Source organism: Microcaecilia unicolor, chromosome 1 (assembly GCF_901765095.1).
Source record: "Microcaecilia unicolor chromosome 1, aMicUni1.1, whole genome shotgun sequence".
Taxonomy (NCBI): domain Eukaryota; kingdom Metazoa; phylum Chordata; class Amphibia; order Gymnophiona; family Siphonopidae; genus Microcaecilia; species Microcaecilia unicolor.
The window spans coordinates 38564646-38587935 of NC_044031.1; the positions used below are offsets into that span (position 1 = coordinate 38564646).

The window sequence follows — 23290 nt, forward strand, 5'->3', positions numbered from 1 at the left end:
GGACAAGTAGGGTCGAGTGAAGGCTTCTTAAGTAGAGGTGTGACCACAGCATGTTTAAAGGCAGCAGAGACAGTCGCAGTGGAAAGTGAGAGGTTGAGAATGTGACAGATAAAAGGAATAAGAGCAGGAGAGATGGCATTAAGAATGGGTGGGAATGGGATCAGAGGAACAGGTGGTACATTTTGAGGAAGAAAGGAGAAGTGTAGTTTCCTCAATAGTAACTTCAGGAAAGGAGGAAAAGGACTGAGGGTAAGGAGAGGAGGGGAACGGACTAGTGGAGGGAGAGGTGGCGAGGTAGAGAATTCAAGGTTTATCTTTTGAACCTTGTCGTGAAAGAATTCAGCAAGGGTCTGAGGAAATAATGAAGGGGAGGGCACCTTGAGGAGAGAGTACAATGTGGTGAAGAGAAGTCGAGGGTTAGAGCCAAGAGAGTTAGTAAGTTGGATATAATAATCCTGTTTGGCGCGTAAAAGAGCAGATTGGAAGGAGGTCAGCATGAACTTAAAGTGTAAGAAATCAGCAAGGGCCAGATTTCCATCAGAGGCGTTCGGTGGAGCAGGTACAGGAACGTAGGTAGCGGATATTAGAATTCAGCCAAGGTTGGGGTTTTGTACGCTTTATAGGGCGGGTCATCAAAGGTGCAAGAGTGTCTAAGGCAGAGGATAGAATATGTTGTGAAGAAACAGCCTCGTTGACAGACGTGGATGGTGCCACAGTAGAGAGGAGGTTTGAAACTTGGGAGGATAGAGATTAAGGGTCAATATCAAATAAATCTAAATAAATAAACATGGCTAAATTTGTAGGAGTCAATATTCAAAAGGAGTTAACCGGGCAGGAGAGGCTCCTCATACATAGTAACATAGTAGATGACGGCAGAAAAAGACCTGCACGGTCCATCCAGTCTGCCCAACAAGATAACTCATATGTGCTACTTTTTTGTGTATACGCTACTTTGATTTGTACCTGTGCTCTTCAGGGCACAGACCGTATAAGTCTGCCCAGCACTATCCCCGCCTCCCAACCACCAGTCCTACCTCCCACCACCGGCTCTGGCACAAACTGTATAAGTCTGTCCAGCACTATCTCCGCCTCCCAACCACCAGTCCTACCTCCCACCACCGACTCTGGTACAGACCGTATAAGTCTGCCCACTATCCCCGCCTCCCAACCACCAGTCCCGCCTCCCACCACCGGCTCTGGCACAGACCGTATAAGTCTGCCCAGCACTATCTCCGCCTCCCAACCACCAGTCCTACCTCCCACCACCGACTCTGGTACAGACCGTATAAGTCTGCCCAGCACTATCCCCGCCTCCCAACCACCAGCCCCACCTCCCACCACCGGCTCTGGCACAAACTGTATAAGTCTGTCCAGCACTATCTCCGCCTCCCAACCACCAGTCCTACCTCCCACCACCGACTCTGGTACAGACCGTATAAGTCTGCCCAGCACTATCCCCGCCTTCCAACCACCAGCCCCGCCTCCCACCACCGGCTCTGCCAACCGATCTCGACTAAGCTCCTGAGGATCCATTCCTTCTGCACAGGATTCCTTTATGCTTATCCCACGCATGTTGAATTCCGTTACCGTTTTCATCTCCACCACCTCCCGCGGGAGGGCATTCCAAGCATCCACCACTCTCTCCATGAAAAAATACTTCCTGACATTTTTCTTGAGTCTGCCCCCCTTCAATCTCATTTTGTCCTCTCGTTCTACCACTTTCGCATCTCCGGAAAAGGTTCATTTGCAGATTAATACCTTTCAAATATTTCAACGTCTGTATCATATCACCCCTGTTTCTCTCCTTTCCTCCAGAGTACATGTTTAGTTCAGCAAGTCTCTCCTCATATGTCTCATACTCAGCAGCATTTAACCAGTTAGTGCTTCTGACTGTGTCCGCTAACCGGCCATCTCCTAACTGGATAGGTTAGGGGAGGAACATCAACTTAGCCAGTTAGCTGGTTAGTGGACTGAAAATTGCTGCTAAGTAAGCACATAAAGTTAAAACAGCTGTCCTAACTTTATGCGCTGCGTTAATTGGGCACTGGTCTGAAAATCGGCCAGTGTCCGGTTAACTTCTAGGTTGGTGGACATAACCAGGAAAAGCCTGGAGCTGTGCATGTCCTGGCTTTGAATTACTGGCGTTAAGTCAGCCCATGGCTGAGAGTAACTTATCAGCCGTACACCACCACAAACTCAGTATCAACCCGTTAATCTTTTACTGTGGTTAGGGTTCATTTTAATCTACTTGCTCCTCCTAGTTTTTTCCTTTGGTGGCTGTCTCCGAGTCGAACTCCGGAAGGAGATGTAGCAGTAGGGACGCCGGGGGCGATTGAAGATCGGGAAAAAACTGAGCTGAACGGAATATCAACGGAGGAGAGACTTAGCTCAAGTCGACCAGGAAACGTATTGCAACAACAACTGACGGAGGTAGGAGCCTTTTCATTTGATTTAACACAAATCAAACCCCCCGAAGTGACTCTTGAATCCCTTTGGATACTTATAATGGATTTGGGCAAAGCTTTAGTACCCCAAATGCAGAAGGTTAAACAAGATGTTGAAAAGTTGGAAGATAAAGTAAAATATTTAAATTCACAGGTGGGACAAAAGCCAAAATATTCAACAACTACAACAGTTCAAAATGTAATTGTGAAAGATTTAAGTAATCTAAGACGAAAAGCGGAAATAATGGAAAATTTTTCCAGAAGTAACAACCTTCGATTTCTTAATTTTCCTTATTTGAACACTATAGCTCCTAAAGAGATGTTAAAGTTATACTTTAAAGAAATTCTTCAAATAAAGGAAGAATATACCCCTCTGGCACAAGTATTTTATATTCCATCTAGGAACTTACAACAACTAGAACCCAACCTTTGGATGTATCAGCTTATTAGAACTTTCGGACACTGAACAAGTAACACCTGCTACTCTGATAGTTACGGTAGTTTTATCTCCGGATAAAACTTGGATATTAAGATTATTCTATAAAAATTCAGCAAAACTTTTTAAAGGTTTAAAGATCAGCATCTTTCCGGATGTATCAAGGGAAACACAGCTGCGCCGGAAGAAATTTCTACAGAAGAAACAAGAAGTGCTCACTTTGGGGGCAACATTTTTCCTTAAATTCCCTTGCAAATGCTTAGTCACTTACCAAACCGAAAAGTTTGCGTTTTTTGATCTTATTCAACTTGAGACTTTTATAACATCTAAAAGGACAGTTGGAATAGTTTCCAACTAGTAATAATGTTCAATAGTAATATAATAACGGCTAGATGCGTCTATTCACTCTCTTTAAGTTTTAGTTGCCTGTTTATTTGCTTCAACTTATTTGTATTTTTGAACTCCCGCATGGTGGACTTGTATTGATTAGAGGAATATTTATGATGAAAATAGATTTTCCTGAATTCTTGTAACCTCTAAATTTCAATTTTTCTTTGAACAAGTTTTGTATGCTTGTAAAACTGAAATTTATAAAAAAAAAAAAAAAAAAAAAAAAATCTACTTGCTCCTACTAATATAAAGGGGAGCAAACACCGATTGCCTGGAGAAATGACCTCTCACTGTCTGCGTAGTCAGGAAGGCCTTTGATGCATCCTGGAAGAAGGAGGAGGGGTGTAGAAGAAGGTGCAAAGGGTGGCGGAGAGAGGGACAGGACAAATGGGAAGGCCAGGAAAGAAGAGTAGAGGAGACAGATTCAAAGATATCAGTGAAAATAAGTGATTTCAAATGTTTTTTAAATGTATGCAGAGGCATAGTTGATCTGAGAGCAGAAGGGAGAGAGTTCCACAGTGTATATCCTAAATGACAGAAAGCAGTGTTGCGGGAAAGCGAAAGATGCAAGACTGAGGGTGATGGTACACAAAGAAGATTGTCTGATGAAACGTGAAGGGTGCAAGTGGGAGTACATGGCATGAGCAACTTGATCAGATATAGAGTTGCATATGGAAAACAACCTTTTAAAGATGAGCATTAGAAGCTTGAAACGAATACGAGCAGATACAGGGAGCCAGTATTTTAGGCGAAGCAGGGGGGTAACGTGATTAAAGCGGTGTGCATGATGGATTAATTTGACGGCCATAGATTGAATTAGTTGGAGGCGTTTGAGAGAGGAGAGGAAGACCTGCATAGCGCGAATTACAATAGTCGATATAGGTCCCTACCAAAGAGCGGATGGATTGGGATGAGAGAAATGGATGTATTGAGCGAATACAGTGGAGAGCAAAGAAAGATGACCGAACTACTGAATCAATCTGAGGTTTAAAGGTAATTTTTGAGTAAAAATAACCCCTAGTATTCTGACAGATTCGCAGAAAGGGAGCAGTTGACCACCCAGAACGGGTACAGGAGGCAAATGAGATTTATAGCTTCACATTTAGAAGAGTTTAAGAAAGACCATGGTCTTTAAGCAAAGCAGAGATAGCAGAAAGACAGGAGTTCAGAGTGGCAAAAGGGGAAAGAGGATTAGAACCCCTATAGAGAATTTTAATATCATCCGCATAACAAAAAGGTAAACAACCCTGATCCTGAATAAAAGTGAGAAGTGGTGAAAGAAAAGTTGAACAGAGTGGGAAGAGAATAGAGCCCTGTGGCACTCTATATTGGCCGGTGCAGGGAGTTGACGGACCACTACTGTATGAAAGTTGGAAAGTATGCTCAGTGAGATAGCTGGAAAACCACGAAAGAACTGTGCCCACGACACAAAGTGCAAAGGTCTCAGATGAGAAAAGTGTAGTCAACAAGATCAAATGCTTAAGAAAGATCGAAAGAAACAATGATGACTGAAAGACGATGATCAATGGCAATGTGAATAGTTTCGTGACGATGATCAATGGCATTGTGGATGGTTTCGTGACGATGATCAATGGCAATGCAAATGGTTTCGTGACGATGATCAATGGCAATGTGAATGGTTTCGTGACGATCAATGGCAATGTGGATGGTGTCGTGCGAGGCTAGAAGAAGAGTTTTGGTGTTATGATTTGTACGGAAACCTGATTGATAGGGGTGAAGGATGTTGGAGTGCTCAATGAAAGAATCAAGCTGCTTAAGAACAAGTTTGTCCAAAACTTTACCAAAGAAAGGAAGATTGGAAATAGGCCAGAAGTTTTCAGGAAGAGAAGGGTCCAGGTGAGGTTTCTTAAGCAGTGGGGTGACCAGAGCATGTTTCCTGAGAGCGAGAACAATGCCATGAGAAAGGCAGGCTTGGAACAGAGGAAGAAGGATGGGGACAGAGGGAAGAAGCAAGACGTTTGACTAGGAAGGTGGACCAAGGATCCAGGCTAGAGGAGGAAGGGTTAAGTGACTGAATAGTTTTTTTTTTTTTTATATATCTGTTTATTGGCACAACATTGAGCATACATAAACATCAAAGTCAACAGACTAATTACAAAACTCAAACATTCACAGTTCTAGAATAAGAGAATGCCAAACGTACATATTTTAATTCCCCCCCCCCATATCCGCCCCGCTCCCTAAACCCTAATCTCCCCTCCCCCCTCCCTCAACAATTCAGTATTCTACTTTTTGAAGTGACTGAATAGTTTTAAAGAGAGTGGTGGCTGACAGAGGATTGAAGGAAGACCAGGTAGAGGAGAGAGAATGGAAAGACGAGGTGGAGAGAGAGGAAGTAGGAAGGGAAGAAAGAATAGAGTGGTCAAATTTAGAGGACCAGGCATCAGCAAGGGAAGCCATGGGGAGGAGAGAAGGACCACAGGAAATTGGGAGAGTATCAGCGGGGGAGAGACGATTGAATATTCAAAATAAGTCTTGTGGTCTATTGGCCGCCACACCAATGCATATTTCTGCTTAGCTGATTTTATTTATTTGTTACATTTGTATCCCACATTTTCCCACCTATTTGCAGGCTCAATTTGGCTTACATAGTACTGTAATGGTGTTCGCCAGTTCTGGTATGAACAATTACAAGGTGTTATCGTGGTAGAATAGGTTCATGTAGGTAGAAATTTAGGGGCACTTAGGAAGAGGGAAGGGGTGAGTTCATTACGATCTCTGGTTTAGTTGTGTTGCAGGTATTCAGGCTTTTATGTTGGGTCGGTGGTTTCTTTTTAGTACTTTCCGAAAGTTTAGGTGGTCGTACGTTGTTTTTACTATTTTTGGCAGTGCATTCCATAGTTGTGCGCTTAGATAGGGAAAGCTGGATGCATGCGTTGATTTGTATTTGAGTCCTTTGATGCTTGGGTAATGAAGATTCAGGTATGTTCATGCTGATCTTGTTGTGTTTCTGGTTGGCAGGTCTATGAGGTCTGTCATGTATACTGGGGCTTCGCCGTAGATAATTTTGTGAACCAGGGTACAGATTTTGAAAGCAATACATTCTTTGATTGGGAGCCAGTGCAGTTTTTCTATAGTTTTTTATAGCTCTACGGTGGGTATGGAGATTGGCTTGATAATGTGAGGCAATAACGGGAGACTTGATCTTGCACCAGAGGCATTCAGTGTGGTGAAGTTGAGACTTGAGGAGACGAAGATCAGGTCCGAACCACGGAGAGTGAGAAGAAGGAGCTGCAGTGAGGGAATGTGAAGAGAAACTAGTTGCTCCAAAGTTGAATCAGGAGCAAGAGCCCAGTCAGTGATGGAATCAGGTGGACAGATAGAAATTGAAGACAAAGTGGAGGAAAAGCGGGAGACAGATTTGTCCGAGAAAGAGCGGGAGGTAGACCACTGTGAGACAGTCTGGGGGAGGGGCACGGGGATAGCAAGAGAGACTAGAAAGAATGATCTGTCCAGGGCAGAGAGGAGGAGGAGAAGGAAGAGAGCGGAAGAGGAGAGTGAGTAGAGGTAAACGCAAGATCTAGTGTTACCGGCTATGTGGGTATGTACAGAAATATGCTTTCTCAGGCCAAGGTTGGAGAAGAGGGAGAAGAAAGCAGGCAAAGTGAAACCAGAAACAGCAAGATGGAGGCTTCAGAGTAGTAGCGGAAAAGATCAGCAGCAGGCAAAGTGAAACCAGAGACAACGAGATGGCGTGCTTAGCAGGTGGGGGGAAGAGGGGGTGGTGGTTGGGAGGCGAGGATAGGGGAGGGCAGACTTATACGGTCTGTACCAGAGCCGCTGATGGGAGGCGGGAAATACTGCTGGGCAGACTTATATGGTCTGTGCCCTGAAAAGGACAGGTACAAATTCAAGGTAAGGTATACACATATGAGTTTGTCTTGGGCAGACTAGATGGACCATGCAGGTCTTTTTCTGCCGTCATCTACTACGTTACTATGTTACTATGACAAAGGAGAGAAGGGTAGCAAGGATAACATCAGCAATATTTGTTAAGCGATTCTGCCTTATCTTTATCAGCTTCTACATATTCCTCCCCTTCACCTTGAGTCTCACAATGCCACTTTTGCACTTCCTCCTATCGCTAAAATACCCCAAAAATGTTTTGTCCCCACATTTTACTGTATTGGCTATTTTTTTCTTCCATTTGCATCTTCGCTTTCCTGACTATTCTACTATTTTGCTCGGCTCACAGCCTTCCCCCAATCACAAAACATTTGAAAGGTTCCTTGACTTTGGTTGACATTGAACATTTTTTAAGCAGCCATGCTATTGGATACCATCTGTGGTCACCAACTGGCTCCCTTTCTTGACTGCAATCCTATAGGGCAAAATTGTTTCTAATGTTTAATAAAGAACCTAAACAGAAAATTTAATTTTTATAAATATATGCAAATTTCTATACCAAAAAGGAAACTAGGTATTAGGAAATGTTCACATATCTCCCTGTCTGACATTTTAACCAAACCACAAGCAAGATTTGATATTTTACTTTCTGTCTGTTGCAGTGCAAAGAGGGAAGGAGGAGACCTGCTGTATGGATTATACCAAGGCACACGTCATGCATAATGACACCGTAACTGGTTATAAAGGAACAAGAAACAGAATGTCTCTGAGGAAGAAAGCAAAGGAATTCAGTCTGGAGAATTCAAGGATCGGGAGCTGAAAGAGATCATTGAAGAAGTCGAAAAGAGTATGAAGGAAGATGAGTGCACCAACGTATACATGAGGAAACGACTACGCAAACTGAGAGTAGATCAAAAAGTACTACGACTGATCGACAAAGGCAATAAGGCCATAGACTACATAAAACGCAAAAAGGGAGTCAACAGTGACATCACTGAGGTTAATCGCATGCACTACTGTACCGCCGAAGTTATTACTAGAAGAATATTGAAAAGATCAGGTGCAGAGAGAACAACCAGGAAATCAACTAATCCTTGTCAGTCATGGCAGGCGCGGGGACATAACAAGGAAATAAAAACAGAGGTACCATATATGGAAAGTATCCTCAGTAGTAACAAGGAAAAGATCAGCGCAGAAGTTCAAAAGCTGCAGGGAGGTGAAGGGAGACAGCAAAATAATATGTTTAATTTTAATCCAAAGCAATTCTACCGGCAACTGAGGCAGGACAGAAGTCCAATCACAAGGCCACCAAGCAAAAAGAAGTTGAAAGTTTCTGGGGAAACCTGTACGAACATCCTAAAGAGCATAACAAGGAGGCAACATGGATCTCCGACATACAGAAAGATATAGAAAAAGCAAATATCAAAATGATGGACTGGCCTGAAGTGACAGATAAAGACATAGCAACTAAATTAAAGAGCACATCAGGCTGGACTGCCCCTGGTCCCGATGCAGTGCCCAACTTCTGGCTTCAACATCTGAGATCCCTTCACTTAGATCTGGCATACTGCAAAAATCAACTGATCACACAGCCAGAACTAACCCCACAGTGGTTAACGCGGAAAAACATCCCTCTTCTCTAAGGGAGACCAAACTAATATCCCTGAGAATTACCGACCAATAACCTGCTTGCCCACAACCTACAAATTGTTTACTAGAATAGATGCAGACAGAATATATAATCATGTCGACTGTAATAACATCATGGCAACAGAACAGAAAGGCATCAAGAGAGGATCATATGGAACCAAAGACCAATTAATGCTGAATAAAGCCATTATGGACACCTGTAAGGAAGGTAGAAATCTTAGTATAGCATGGATTGACTTTAAAAAAGCATTTGATAGCATACCACATTCTTGGATACTTAATTGCCTTGAAATGTATAAAATACACCCTGACTTTTTAAAATATATTAAGCATATCATGCAAATGTGGCAAACTACATTCCATCTGAAGTATAAAGATGGTGAATATGTCATTCCTAATATCAAGATCCAGCAAGGACTATTTCAGGGAGACTCCCTGTCACCACTTTGTTTTGTCTGGCACTAAATCCGCTGAGTACCTTCATAAACTCTTTGGGCTATGGGTTTAGCCTTTATCCCGAAAGCAATGATGATTTACAGAAAACATCTCATTTGCTATATATAGATGATTTGAAGCTCTATGGTTCCTCCGACAGCGAACTGAGTGAGCAGCTCCAAAGAGTGAAAACTTTCTCTGAGGACTCAGGATGAAGCTTAGCCTAGAGAAATGTGCCAAAGCAACTTTTATTGCAGGCAAACTAGTAAATAAGAAGAATATTAATTTCTCTGAGGAATGTGATATGCAAGACTTGACGATGATAGTGTATTCAAATACCTTGGAGTGGATGAAGGTGCAACAATTGAACATAAGACGATGACAAAAAGATCAGCACAGAGTACTACAGACAGCTGAAACTAATACTGCAATGTCATTTAACAATACAGAACAAAATCAAAGCCATCAATCAGTCTGCAATTAATAAAATAACAACAGCATTGGGGTCATAAATTGGCAAGAGGATGATATAAATGAATAGATAGAAAAACAAGAGAACTCCTTTATGAACAAGGCCTAATTTATAAGAATAAGTGGATGCCAATGTTGTATTTTCCAACATCTGAAGGAGGTCTGGGCCTACAGGAAAATTGACTACGTATACAGGTCTACCGTTGTAGGCCTGCAGGCATATTTGTTATCGTCAAAAGACACAAATGTTCAAAAAGTGTTTACGGTATGAAGAAAGACAACCCAAAGAAACATCCATCATTGAACTTGGAAAACCTTCCGGAAAGTGTTAGGCATGCCCAATTTACCGCTACAACGAAAAGACGCAATAAAGTCTGCGAAGAAGAGAAGAAAACCTTTAAATTCAAGTACAACAGACCAAAGGAAAAAGAGCTGGAGGAAAAGAATACCTGGATGATGTCTGTCAGACCAGAGCCATAACTGCAGAATAGAACTCTGAAACAGAAAGACTCCGGCTTCATAGCCCTATCTAATACTGACTGATTGGGGTGTGTTCGCTTTAAGAGGCCTCTTGGCCTAGTTAAATTGAAAAGGGAAACTAGGCTACATATTCTTACTGTACATAGCAATAAAAGTGCTGAAGATGGGAGAAAAACTTGGGGGGCCCTTTTTACTAAGCCTAGTAGGCCCAAAATGCGCCAAATTGGAGTTACCACCCGGGTTACCGCATGGCCCTTCTGGTAGCGTGTCTGCTACGCGTGTCTGAAAAATATTTTTTATTTTCTGACGCACCTAGACCATTACCGCCCGGTTACCGCGTGAGACCTTACCGCTAGGTCAGTGGCTTGCGGTAAGGTCTCAGACTCAAAATGGACGTGTGGCAATTTTCATTTTCCGTTTTCAGCCAAAATTGCAAAAAGGCATTTTTTGTAGGTGTGCTAAAAAATAATTCTGCGTGCACCCAAAACACGTGTCTGCACTACCACAGGCCATTTTTCAGCGCACCTTAGTAAAAGGATGCCTTGGATTTTCAAAGTTAATTTCCCAGAAAGTTTTGCATCCTTTTTCTTCCTGCTACTGTGCCCCTCTTGTTGTTCCAATAGTTGAAACATTTAGGGCTTTACAGGGGCTTTTGAGTACCACTTTGGGAGAGAACAAACTTTCTTGGTATGTACTCCAGTGCTGAGCTAGAAGTTGTCTGGGAGAAACTTGAAAACCAGGAAATCCCAGAGAATGAAATCCCTTCAAACAGTGAAGATGAACCTGCAAACCATCTACAAATTGACTGAGAGAATGTAACATAGTAATGACGGCAGATAAAGACCTGTACGGTCCATTCAGTCTGCCCAACAAGACAAAATCATTTGTATCAGGGCCGCCGAGAGAGTGAGCCGGGGCAGGGGCCACGGCCCCCCCCCCCACCAGAATCATCATCGCCCCCGTCTGCCCGAAGTACCTTGGCTGGCCCTGCAGCTGCAGGCAGCACGGCTCCTTCCTCTGTTCAGCATTACCTGCCCCTACGGCTTCTTTCCTCAGGTTGCATATGCTCGGTCTCAAAACTGTGCATGTGTGGCCTGAGAGCCAGCAGCTGCTAGGCAGGCAATGCAAGGGGGACCTGGTGCCGGAGTTTTCTCTCTCCTGCTCCTGTTGGGACGCGATCACCTGAGTCCCGTCAGGAGCAGGAGACAGAGAGAGACCCCAGCGCTGGGCCCCCCTTGAAGGCCCGGGGACTTTTGCCCCCCTCTCACGGTGGCCCTGCTTTGTATGTATACCCGAGTTTGATTGTCCTTGCCATTTTCAGGGCACAGACCGTAGAAGTCTGCCCAGCACTGGAGCAGAGCTCTGTTGTTAGCCAAAGATTGCTCTAAACCCCCCAAACTGAACAGTGCTCTGAGAGTTTGTAGAAATGAGTGCCTATAGACTGAGCGTTGAGAAAAACTCTCTTACCCAAAGCGGAAATGTTTTCTTCTGTATCACCCAAAGTGTACAGTGAAGGGTCCAGTGGCTACCAACAGATTGGGGTAATGCTGCAGTGGAGGGGTTTGTTTTTTAAACTGCTGCAAGGTGCTGTTGGTTTTTCCCTTTTTTTTTTTTCTGTAAGGTACCTCATATTATATAACCTAATAGCCTGGCCAGGTTTCCGTTGCTTAAGAAATAACTTTAATTGTTTATGTAACTAATTGCTGTCTAATATCTAACCTGCTATTTTATTTTCCTGCAAATAATAGTCTATGCTGACTAGTCGAGTGAGTTAACCAAGAGATGGTAGCTGAGGTGTGTTTTGCTTTTGAATGCTGCCTGTAGACTGGCAGTTCCTGTTATGGGTGGTGGTGGGGGGCAATTTGGACAATTAACTCCCCTGATCAAGAGCCTTGCATCTCAATTTGGCTGAAGTCCCCGAACTTGGAGTGTTTAGTGCTGGGGGCAGAAAGTGGGTGTGCTCTGCGCTAATTCGATAGCACAGCTACATTGCCGCATGTTAACCAGTTAGCACGTGGTTAACATATGAAGCCTTCCGTCTACAAAATAGATGGCAGAAGGGAACTCACATGCTAATGGGAAAATTAGCACATGGCCATTAATACAGAAAAATCAGCTACGTTACCCCTGCAGTAAAAGTGGGCGTATTGGGTGGGAATGACCCGTTTAAGGACGCACTAAGGCCACTTTTGGTAAATGGGGCCCCTTGATTTCATTGCACTGGCTACAATTGAAGCAGAATTCTTTTCAAACTGGCCTGTTTTCTCTTCAAGGTTATGTGAATGTCCATTTCAATTTGCTGTCTCTCTGAGGGCCAGAAGGACTAAAAAATGTTGTCATCTTCTCATTCCCCTCGTCTAAGCTGCCAGACACTGGAAAAGAATTTGCTGGTATTTTTTTTCTCATCTCAGTTCTTCCTGATTTTCAGGAGAAAGATTAAGGGGTCCTTTTACGCGCATCCAACTCACACAAATTCAGAGTTTTGTCACAGTCAGGTTTTCAGGATACCCACAATAAATATTCATGTGATAGATCTTCATGCAGTGAAGGCAGTGCATGCAATCTCTCATGAATATTCATTATGGTATCCTGAAAACCTGACTGACTGGGGGCCTCCTGGACCAGGTTTGGAACCACTGAATTAACTAATTGGGGCTGAATTGGTGATAAATACCAATAATGGGCATCAACAAGTTTGAATATTTTTACTGCTGTAATTGTCTATTGCTCATGTTTGATCTGTTCTTACTGTACACCGTCTTGAGTGAATTCCTTCAAAAAGGTGGTAAATAAATCCTAATAAATAAAAATAAATTAATTGGCACTAATGTATTGCTACGCGTGCAACTGACTTATGTCCTGTAAAATACCTTTTTTTTTGGGGGGGGGGGGGACGAAAATGGATGTGCAGCAAAATAAAAATTGGCGCGTTTCCATTTTGGGCCTGAGACCTTACCACCACCCATTGAGATAGCATTAAGGTTTCAGGCATTAACTGGGTGGTAATCGTCAGCGCATGTACACTGCCGATTACCACCCGTAGTGCCACACGCCAGAAAAAAATATTTTCTGATACGCGTAAAAAATAGAAATACTGCCTGGGCCATGCGGTAGCCGGGCGGGTAATTTCCAAATTGACGCACATTGACGCGCTTAGGCACCTATGTTACAGAATACAGGTAGTTAACGCTCATAACTGCCCGTATTTGGGTTGTGAGCATTTACTTCAGTCATTGACATGGCTAGAGTTAGGCCACAATGTAGAATTATGCTAGTATTTTATAATGGCGCGATATTGCTGTTAGAACTGGCGAATAGCGCCCACATTTTGGGCAGCTAAGTTTTAGCGCCTTTTACCGAATTGAGCCCTAAAAGTGCTGGTTTAGTGATGACGTAGACATCTGTACAATCAGGGTGGGGCTGACACAAAAATGTTGGGCACCCTAGACCAGCCTCACACCCTCTCTCAATAAACTTTTAGATCCCTAAACTCCCCTCTAAGTTTTTGATAATTAAACTTAACAATTCATGGTTATCGCAACACCTGCCCGCCCAGAACAAGCCTATAAAAAATGTGTATTTGGACAATATCCCCTAATTCTATATAGGGCCGAAAAAAGTTAGGTATCAATTCAGCACATACTTTCAAGCTTTAATAGCGGCTACGCACCAAAAGAGAACATCAATGGCACCTAAGTGCTTTAGTGTGTAACTGCAAGAGGGACATTCATGTGTGAGGGGCATAGGTGAGTTATGGGTGTTCCAACTATTCTGGAAATACTTTTAGTTGCACACAGAGGTGCTGATTAATCGCAAATATTTATGCCTTCCATTGAGCAGGTGTAAATGGTCACGCCTAAGTTTAGGTATGTCACTGCCTACTTACACTAATACCTATAACAGCTTTGGCTTGCAAATTTGCATTAAGAATAGTAGCTTAGCCCTTAGCTTTTGGTACTTAATTTGTAGTGCCTTATATATACTAGCTGTTAAGCCCGTTAAAACGGTTGAGATTTCCAGCTACCCTCCTCGCCGCCGCTCCCTCCCCCCTCCGTGCCGGGCCCCCTGCACTAACCTGACAGCGCCTCTCACCTCCGTGTGGAAGCGCTGCAGGCAGCGCTTTCACACGGAGGTGAGAGGTGCTGTCAGGTTAGTGCAGGGGGCCTGATACGGAGGGGGGGCGGGAGCGGCGGCGGGGATGGGGGGGAAGGTGGAGGTTGGTGCGCGCGATGTTCGTTTCCAGGCAGCAGCGGCAATGGCACCAACTCTGTTTCCCTCTCTGTTCCGCCCTCTGACGTCATCACGTCGATGCGAGGGCGGGACAGAGAGGGAAGTCTGTACTGCGCATTTGCAGGTGGAATCGGTCACTTGCATTTATATGTTTGATATACACACACACATACGAGGGCCAATTTCAGAATCCATTGCAAAGGTAAGTGAATGATCTGAAAACTGTATTTATTGATGGTGTTTGAATTTAAGGTTGTCAGGATCCCCCCTCAGAAGCTGTCACCTAGTTGCCTAATGGTTCTGTTAGCCCTGAATAGAGAAAGAGAGAAAACCTGGTCTGGCCGTAAGACCCTGCAGAACTATGTTTACACAGTTCTACTGATTCACAGTGGAATGTTTGGTCACCGAGTTCTTCTGTAAGAAACAACAAAATAGTTCTGTTGCCGATAAAAATAAAGATGTTTAAAACCGCATGTCTGCTTTGTCTCTTGACTCGTGCGCAGTGGTGTAGCCAAGGGTGAGCCTGGATGGCCCAGGCCCCACCCACTTTGGGCTCAGGCCCACCCAGTAGCAGCACACCTATGATGTGGCTGACAGAGATCCCCAAGCCCCACCAGCTGAAAACACCCAACAACTGTCCCTACTGCATGCCAGCCTTCCTTCTGATGTATTCCCGCCTATGTGGGAACAGGAAGTTGCATCAGAGGGAAGACTGTGGGGCCAACATGAACAGTGTGTATTAGTTGCTGCTCGCTGCTGGTGAAATCTGCTATTTAAAAGGGGGATGTTGAGAGACCATATGGCATGCAGGCAAGAGAGTGAGAGACCAAATCACTTGTGGGACAGGGCGGCATTCTTCTGCCCACCCATCTTGGTCCCAGGCCCACCCAAATGTGGTGTCTGGCTACGCCCCTGCTCGTGCGCTCATGCTTTGGAAGCTGAGTTCTTGGGACCCTGGATACCTGGTATGCAGAGCAGCCTGGGGGGAAAGAGGATAAGGAATATCTCGAGCATCATGCTTTGGAGTCCAAGTCTGCTACAGTATACCCACCTCCAAAGTTCAACGTCACTTCCCATTCCTCGGGAGTGTGGGTAGGCCAGGAGATGATGTGGCTCATGCGGGGATACACGTGTTTGGTAGACCATGAAATATTGCACCGAGAGTCACACCTTGCATCAATTTAAATCTCAGGGGGAGCAAGGAATGCCTTGTTTCACTCTCCCTATTTAGTGGTCTAAGGAAGAATATAGAATTACCTGATTGACATCATTCTTGTGTATACTTTCTCTGTATTTCTGGCAAGTTATTTTATCACTAGTAATTTAAATGCTATTAAAAGAAAAGATATGGCTGATTTAGAAAAGGTACAGAGAAGGACGACAAAAATGATAAAGGGGATGGGACGACTTCCCTAGGAAGAAAGGCTAAAGCGGCTAGGACTCTCCAACTTGGAGAAAAGACGGCTAACGGATGATAGAGGTCTATAAAATAATGAGTGGAGTGGAATGGGCAGATATGAATCGCTTGCTTACTCTTTTCAAAAATACTAGGACTAGGGGACATCCGATGAAGCTACAAAGTAGTAAATTTAAAACAAATCAGAAAATATTTCTTCACTCAATGTAGAGTGATGTGGTAGCCGTTTTAGTCCACTTTTAAAGGTAATCAATAGAAATAAAATAAAACATAGAAAAGAAAATAAGATGATACCTTTAGTCCAATAAAAAAGGTATCATTTTCTTTTCTTTTCTACATTTTCTTTTATTTCTATTGATTACCTTCACTCAACGTGTAATTGAACTCTGGAATTTGTTGCCAGAGAATGTGGTAAAAGCAGTTAGCAGGGTTTTAAAAAAGGTTTGGATATCTTCCTAAAAAATGTCCGTAAGCCATTATTAAGATGGACTTGGGAAAATCCACTGCTTATTTCTTGGAAGAGAGTGTTTATGAACTTGAAAATCTAAAGGTGGACAAAGCCATGGGTCTGGACGGGATCCATCCCAGGATATTGAGGGAGCTCAGAGAGGTTCTGGTGGGTCCTCTTAAAGATTTGTTAATGAATCCTTGGAGACGGGGGAGGTTTCTGTGGGATTGGAGAAGAACGGCTGAGTGGTGACAGAGAAGATGCTGTAAACTACAGGCCAGTAAGCCTCATGGGAAGGGGTGAGGATGGGGACAGAGTCCCTGGGGTCAGAGACAACTTTGCCTCTGTGTAATTTTCTACTTTGAAGCCTCTTAATGACCTGGAATGTTATTAATATTTGAGTGATGCAGACGATGATATTTTGATTTTTGGAAAAACAAGCTGGCCACAACTAGCAAAATTTGCAGGGGGATCCTGTATATACTGCTACCAGCACATCTTCTAAGAAGACAAGTTGCTTGTTTTTTTTTTTGTTTGTTACATTTGTACACTGTGCTTTCCCACTCACGGCAGGCTCAATGCGGCTTACATGGGGCAATGGAAGGGTTAAGTGACTTGCCCAGAGTCACAAGGATCTGCCTATGCCTGAAGTGGGAATCGAACTTGGTTCCTCACTTCCTCAGGACCAAAGTCCACCACACTAACCACTAGGCCACTCTTTTTACAGCTTCCTCGTTAGCCACTTTCCTAGATGTGGACTAAGCCTATGTATCTTTTCCTTATTATTATTTTTCCAATTTGGAATTATTCTTGGATGTTTCTCTACTTTGTATGGTAAAATTACAAATAAGAAAAAAAATAGAATCAGGAAAGGAACTCCATAAAAATGATAGGAGAGCGATCAATACCCAATGAGAAACCTTCCCTATGGCTGCCTCCAAATGCTGTGTGAGTAGTATTATGTCATTTCCGTTCAGCTTTTCTTTTGAAAGAGTTATCATATTTAGAACATTTCAATGGTTTATGTCACATGTGACAATTACACAACAAGATGATGAAAGTCCCCACAAAAAAAACTAGGAATAACCAAACACAAACCAGAGTGAGGAACACCTTAATTATTACCCTACTTTGAACATTACAAATCAAAATACATATGCACCCGAATCAACACACTTGATCTGTGGTAATGGAGAAAAAGACCTCAGGAGCGCAGAAGCTCTGAAGATCAGTGGCTTAACACACCTTACAGACCAGCGGTACTTCCGAATTGCCACGCAGCGAGCCTGCAATAGGCTTTCTGCACTTCAGTAAAATGGTCCCTTTATACATTTGTTTTAAACCATTTTCTCTCCGGTGAGACCCTTAGGCCATTTTGAGAACTCAGTTCCGTGACTGAACGAAATTGTACCAGCAATTAGTAGAGTTCCTGACGAAGCCCTTTGAAAGTGAAACGAACAAAGAGCTACATGCTGGGTCTTTAACGCTAGACCATTAAAGCTAAGTGCTTGCTGATCTGAACATAGAGCTATAAGGTATTGAAGTTAAGTGCTTTCTGATCTTAAACCAGTTGCTGTGACTATAAATGGTTACCAAACACATTGCCAACGGAATACTTTAAAAGTAAGAGTTTTTGCCCCACGATAGAAACCGAACACTGTGTACAATGTTATTAACTCAGTAACAGTGTTTAAAACCTGAGACCGAGTGTCAAAGGTTTCTGAGGGCTTTTCTCTTTATTTTTTGAGCTATTGTGAATGATTTTGAGCTAGAGTGTGAATGTCCCTGCATATGATAAGACTCCCCTCGAGCTAAGGTGGATCCCCTTATATAGGTCTTCTATCTGTCTATCTGTGCTCTCCTTCTCATTTGCTTATCTGTCTTTTCCACCTATCCTCTCTCACTTAGTTTCCATCCCTCCCATATTCCATAACCATCTTTCCCATCTTCTAACTTGTTTCTATGTCATGTCCAGCTACAGTTTTTTCTCTAAATTCCTAACATTGCAGAGACAGTTTGCTCCTGGTACCTTCCTTATCTGCTTAGAATACAAGCTTAGAAACAGTGGTGTAGCAAATCAAGGGTTCGGATATTGCTTTAAACATTGTTTTATTCACACATCAATAATCACACACATATTACATAACACTCTTATGCAGTATACATACATCACCACAGGATTGTAGCCTTCATCTGAGCTGCAACATCAATTGGGGAAGCACCGATGACCGCCCAGAGATTCTGCGGGACAATTCCACACTGGAAAGAGGCGTCCCTCCAACTAGGTACAGAGCTTCTGTTTCAGCCAGGGCTTTCCCCTCTTTTTATAACAGCTCACAAACAAGTGCGCCTGGAACAGAACAATGAGTGGCCAATCTGCATTCCTCTCTCCCAGGCACCCACTGATGAAAACACCCGCCTTTGGACTTGTTTCTCAGCACAGTCCTGTAGTGAGTTACCCACCGCAACGGAGCATTGTGGTAGCAACCTGTCAAACAAATATTCTGGTAGCCACAGGTCAAAACAAACATTCTGTATGTCAGAAAACAAATATTCTGGGTCAGCATCCGTATCATATCATAAGTATTATAGTCCAACACAAGTGGTAATAATGAACAGAATAAATGTTAAAGTACATATCTCCATACAGGCTTACCTTAATGTAATTTATATAAGTAAAGCTAATATAATTCATATATGTAAGTCCCTGTCCAGAAGAGCTTATAATGTTACCATTTTTACAATGCTTAAAGTGCAATGAACTCCTGCACACTCTCTACTGAACTGCCACACAGTTCAAACATACTGGTCCACGATCCTTGTTCTTAAGCATGTCTTAATGCCTTAAACTATGTGACAGGCCTACGCAATCCCTCTTTTCAGATATTCCTAGTTGTTTGTCCAGGCCATTGGCCTGCTCTGACCTTCCTCTCTGACAGTAACCCCTTGTTTTTGAAACATGTATACATCTTGAATATTTAAGTGTTTTTTCTACTGTGATTTATTGCAAGCTGAGTCAGATGGTTCTTCTCTCTGAAACATTTATCACATTCTAAACATTTAAATGGTTTCCCTCCCACATGGGTCCTTTTGTGCTATTTCAATTAGACCTTCTTATTAAAACATTTATCACATACTTAATATTAAAATGTTTTTTCTTCCTTATGAGTTTTCGTGAACATTCTCCTTGGCCTTCCTTCTGAAACATTTATCACATTTGGAACACTTATGGTTTCGCTCTCATATGAGTCCTTTTGTGCTGTTTCAGTTGGTCCTTCCTATGGAAACATTTATCACATTCTGAACATTGAAATGCTTTCTCCCCAGTATGAGTCATTTTGTGGTTTTCCAGGTTCACCTTGGTTAGGAAACATTTATCGCATTCTAAACAGTTAAATGGTTTCTCTCCGGTATGATTCATTTTGTGAATATTCAGGCTGTTCTTCCATTTGAAACATTTATCACATTCTGAACATTGAAATGGTTTCTCTCCGGTATGAGTTCTTTCGTGATTTTTCAGCGTGGCCTTCGTTATAAAACATTTATCACATTCTGAACATTTAAATGGTTTCTCTCCTGTATGGCTCCTTTCATGCTGTTTCAGATGCTCTTTCAAGTGAAAGGATTTATCACATTCTGAACACTGAAATGGCTTCTCTCCAGTGTGAGTCATTTTGTGGCGTTGCAGGTATACCATGTTTCTGAAACCTTTATCACATTCTGAACATTTAAATGGTTTCTCTCCAGTATGAGTCATTTTGTGATTTTCCAGCTGCAGTTTGACGCTAAAGGATTTACCACATTCTGGACATTGAAATGGTTTCTCTCCTGTATGATTCATTTTGTGAATATTCAGGCTCTTCTTCCATTTGAAACATTTATCACATTCTAAACATTGAAATGGTTTCTCTCCTGTATGAGTCCTGTGGTGCCTTCCAAGGTCTAACTTGTATCTGAAACATTTATCACATTCTGAACAATGAAATGGCTTCTCTCCAGTATGAGTCATTTTATGACGTTCCAGGTTCACCTTGGTTGTGAAACATTTATCGCATTCTGAACAGTTAAATGGTTTCTCTCCTTTCTCTCCTATATGATTCATTTGTGAATATTCAGGCTCTTCTTCCATTTGAAACATTTATCACATTCTAAACATTGAAATGGTTTCTCTCCTGTATGAGTCCTGTGGTGCCTTCCAAGGTCTATCTTGTATCTGAACCATTTATCACATTCTGAACATTGAAATGGCTTCTCTCCAGTATGAGTCATTTTGTGGCGTTTCAGGTTCACCTTGGTTGTGAAACATTTATCGCATTCTGAACAGTGAAATGGTTTCTCTCCTATATGAATCCATTCATGCCGTTTCAGACACTCTTTGAAGCTAAAGGATTTATTACATTCTGAACATTTAAATGGTTTCTCTCCAGTATGAGTCCTTTTGTGGCTTTCCAGGTGCACCTTGGTTCTGAACCATTTATCACATTCTGAACATTGAAATGGTTTCACTCCATTATGAGTCTTTTTGTGTCTTTTCAGGTTCACCCTGCTTCTGAAACATTTATCGCATTCAGAACATTTACATGGTTTTTCACAGTTTCCAGAGTATCCAGATGGGTTACTTTTGTGCATACCTTGACAGTCATGAACTTCAGTCCTAAGCCCCTGATGCTCAATAAAATTGGACTCGGTAGTAAAGGTTTCCCAAACATCAGCACTTTTAAAATTTCTCTCACTGTTGAGTCTGCCAGGTTGTACAAGTCTTGGGAAAAAGCTACAGTTTCTCTTTTGTCTTTCTAATCTTTCTCCTTTCTGAGCTGCTGCTTTCTCACCGGTTGGTATTATGCTACTGATACCTCCTTCACAGTCTGCTGAAGGATCTGTGCTGTCTCTGGAGGAGTCGTGTTTCCATTCCTCTTTCTGCTGCTCACTGCACATTCTCACTCTTTCACTCTCATTCCCAAATCCATCATCTGTTGGATAAAATAGAAGAGTACGATCATTAATTGTACAGCTATGGAAAAGGATATACTTAAGGTGTGTAGGAGCAAGAAGAATGTGCTCCTACCCCAGAAAATCCACTGGAGCACCTGGGCTAGAGGTGGGGGGGGGGGGGGGGGGGGGGGGAAAGAAAGGATGGAACATTGTCAGGAGATCCGGGGGGGGGGGGGTTGAAATAAAAAAATAAAAAGTTATGTGGGTGCCAGCCTGATATTCAGTAGTTCATGTCCTATGTGAGCCAGCCGGCACCCGCATAACCCTGGGCTCCTCCTATATGCCTCCCCCTCATAACCGCCCCTTATTTTGTGAGCGATCAGAGGCAATATTCAGGGTACCGGCACTACATGCTTTAATGCCACTGAACATTGGGGGTTAGGCAGCCCCAGGGGATTATCAGATTAAACTTAAAGAAGCGAAGAAGGAAATACAACTAGTGACAGCGAAGCAGAAGAAAAATGGCTAAAGATGTAAAGAGAGGTGACAAGACCTTTTTTTAGATATACTGGGGAACGGAATTGCAAGACTGAAAGATGCTGAGAATAGCTATGTGGAGAGTGATGAGGTTCAAGTGAATGTGCTAAACAAATACTTCTCTTCAGTGTTCATGGAAGAAAATTCTGGAGAAGGATCATAGTTGGTTGAAGAGGGAATATCTGAGAATGGAGTGGATACTGCGCCGTTCATAGAAGAAAGCGTTTATAAACGGCTTGAAAACCCGAAAGTAGAAAAAGCTACGGAACTGGATAGGATACATCCCAGTGAGGGAGTGTTTTCTGCTTCTATGTCACTCCCTCCCTCACGGCCCACTATAATTAAACCTGATCAGGTAGGATTTATTACTGGAAGGCAAACAGCAGATGGTAGAAGAGTACTTTCAATCTATGAAGGGTGAAATACAAAAGAGGTGTATAGACTCTTTGCTTTCATATCAGACTGCTAAAATAGACAAGGAAATTCAGGCATCAAGCTCAAAACAGATTTGTTTCAGAATTATGGAAGGAAATGAACATATTAATATTAATTCATGATAATATTATGCTGTCATTTCTGGTTTGTCTAGTCTTGTTGTATGTAACCCACATAGAACTGCGAGGTATTGCGGACTATAAAAACAAAGTGTTATTGTCACCAAACGCCTAGCGCCCGCCTGGGGTTAACCCTGTGGCCACCTGGAGGGTCTGTCTCCAACATTGCTCAGGACCGCCTGCACCTGGGCATGTGCTCTATACTAGCACCCTCCTCCCACCGACTGTGTCCTGATTGCCTCTGAGCTAGTCTCCAACTCTCAGATTATTCTCTGGTGATTTCTAGGACACTGGGGCCACACTCCAGGAGTTCCACAGTTTCTAGAAAGCAAACCCAAAAACACAAACCAGGATTCTTAGTCAGTCCTGGACGACAGAACTAATAAACTATAGGTTTATTATCATGAAAATGAACAGTGAATGTTTGAAAAAAACAGATGAAAAAGTACAGCAAGCAATAACAGATAACCACCAAAACAAGGGCCAACATTAAAACTATCTAACACTTGTTACTACCTGGGTAGCACCTGGGGAGTTCAGGAACTTAACTGTTCACAAGCCATGAACAGGATCTCAGGACAGACAGAGATTTTCCTCCTGTGAAGACACACACTGAAAATAAAGAAAAATCCAGTACCTCCTGGCTAGTTTGAAGTGCAGGGCTAATTAGAGCCCCAGGGCATCAACTTTGAAAGTATCTGGCAGTGGCGTAGCCAGACTGCCAATTTTGGATGGGCCTGAACCTAAAGTGGGTGGGCACAAAATTGTCTCTCTACCTCCCTTCCCCAGCAAAATTTAGTCACACTAATCAGATGCATTTGTCACACAGGAGTAAAGTGCTGCTTTTCAGTGCATCAGGTTTCAGAAAATAATGTATTTAATAGCCTAACACCGTTTTCAATGAGCTTTCAGAGGCCAAAACCTCCTGCCTCAGGTCAGTATAATGCTGTTATGGTATCCTCTCCTGACCTAAGGAAGTATTGGTCTCTGAAACTTTAT

The 23290-nt window shown here is 42.8% G+C and overlaps 1 protein-coding gene across 1 annotated transcript in view; it reads right to left on the minus strand.

Moving 5' to 3' along the window:
* LOC115465473 overlaps positions 1-23290 on the minus strand; it is a 253686-nt gene that overhangs the window by 153269 nt on the left and 77127 nt on the right. Inside the window, exons 15-16 of the mRNA XM_030196004.1 lie at positions 20488-21238; positions 19497-20053 (exon numbers count right to left, since the gene is read on the minus strand). Coding sequence (XP_030051864.1) covers positions 19497-20053; positions 20488-21238 — 1308 coding nt within the window. The remainder of the gene's footprint in view (positions 1-19496; positions 20054-20487; positions 21239-23290) is intronic.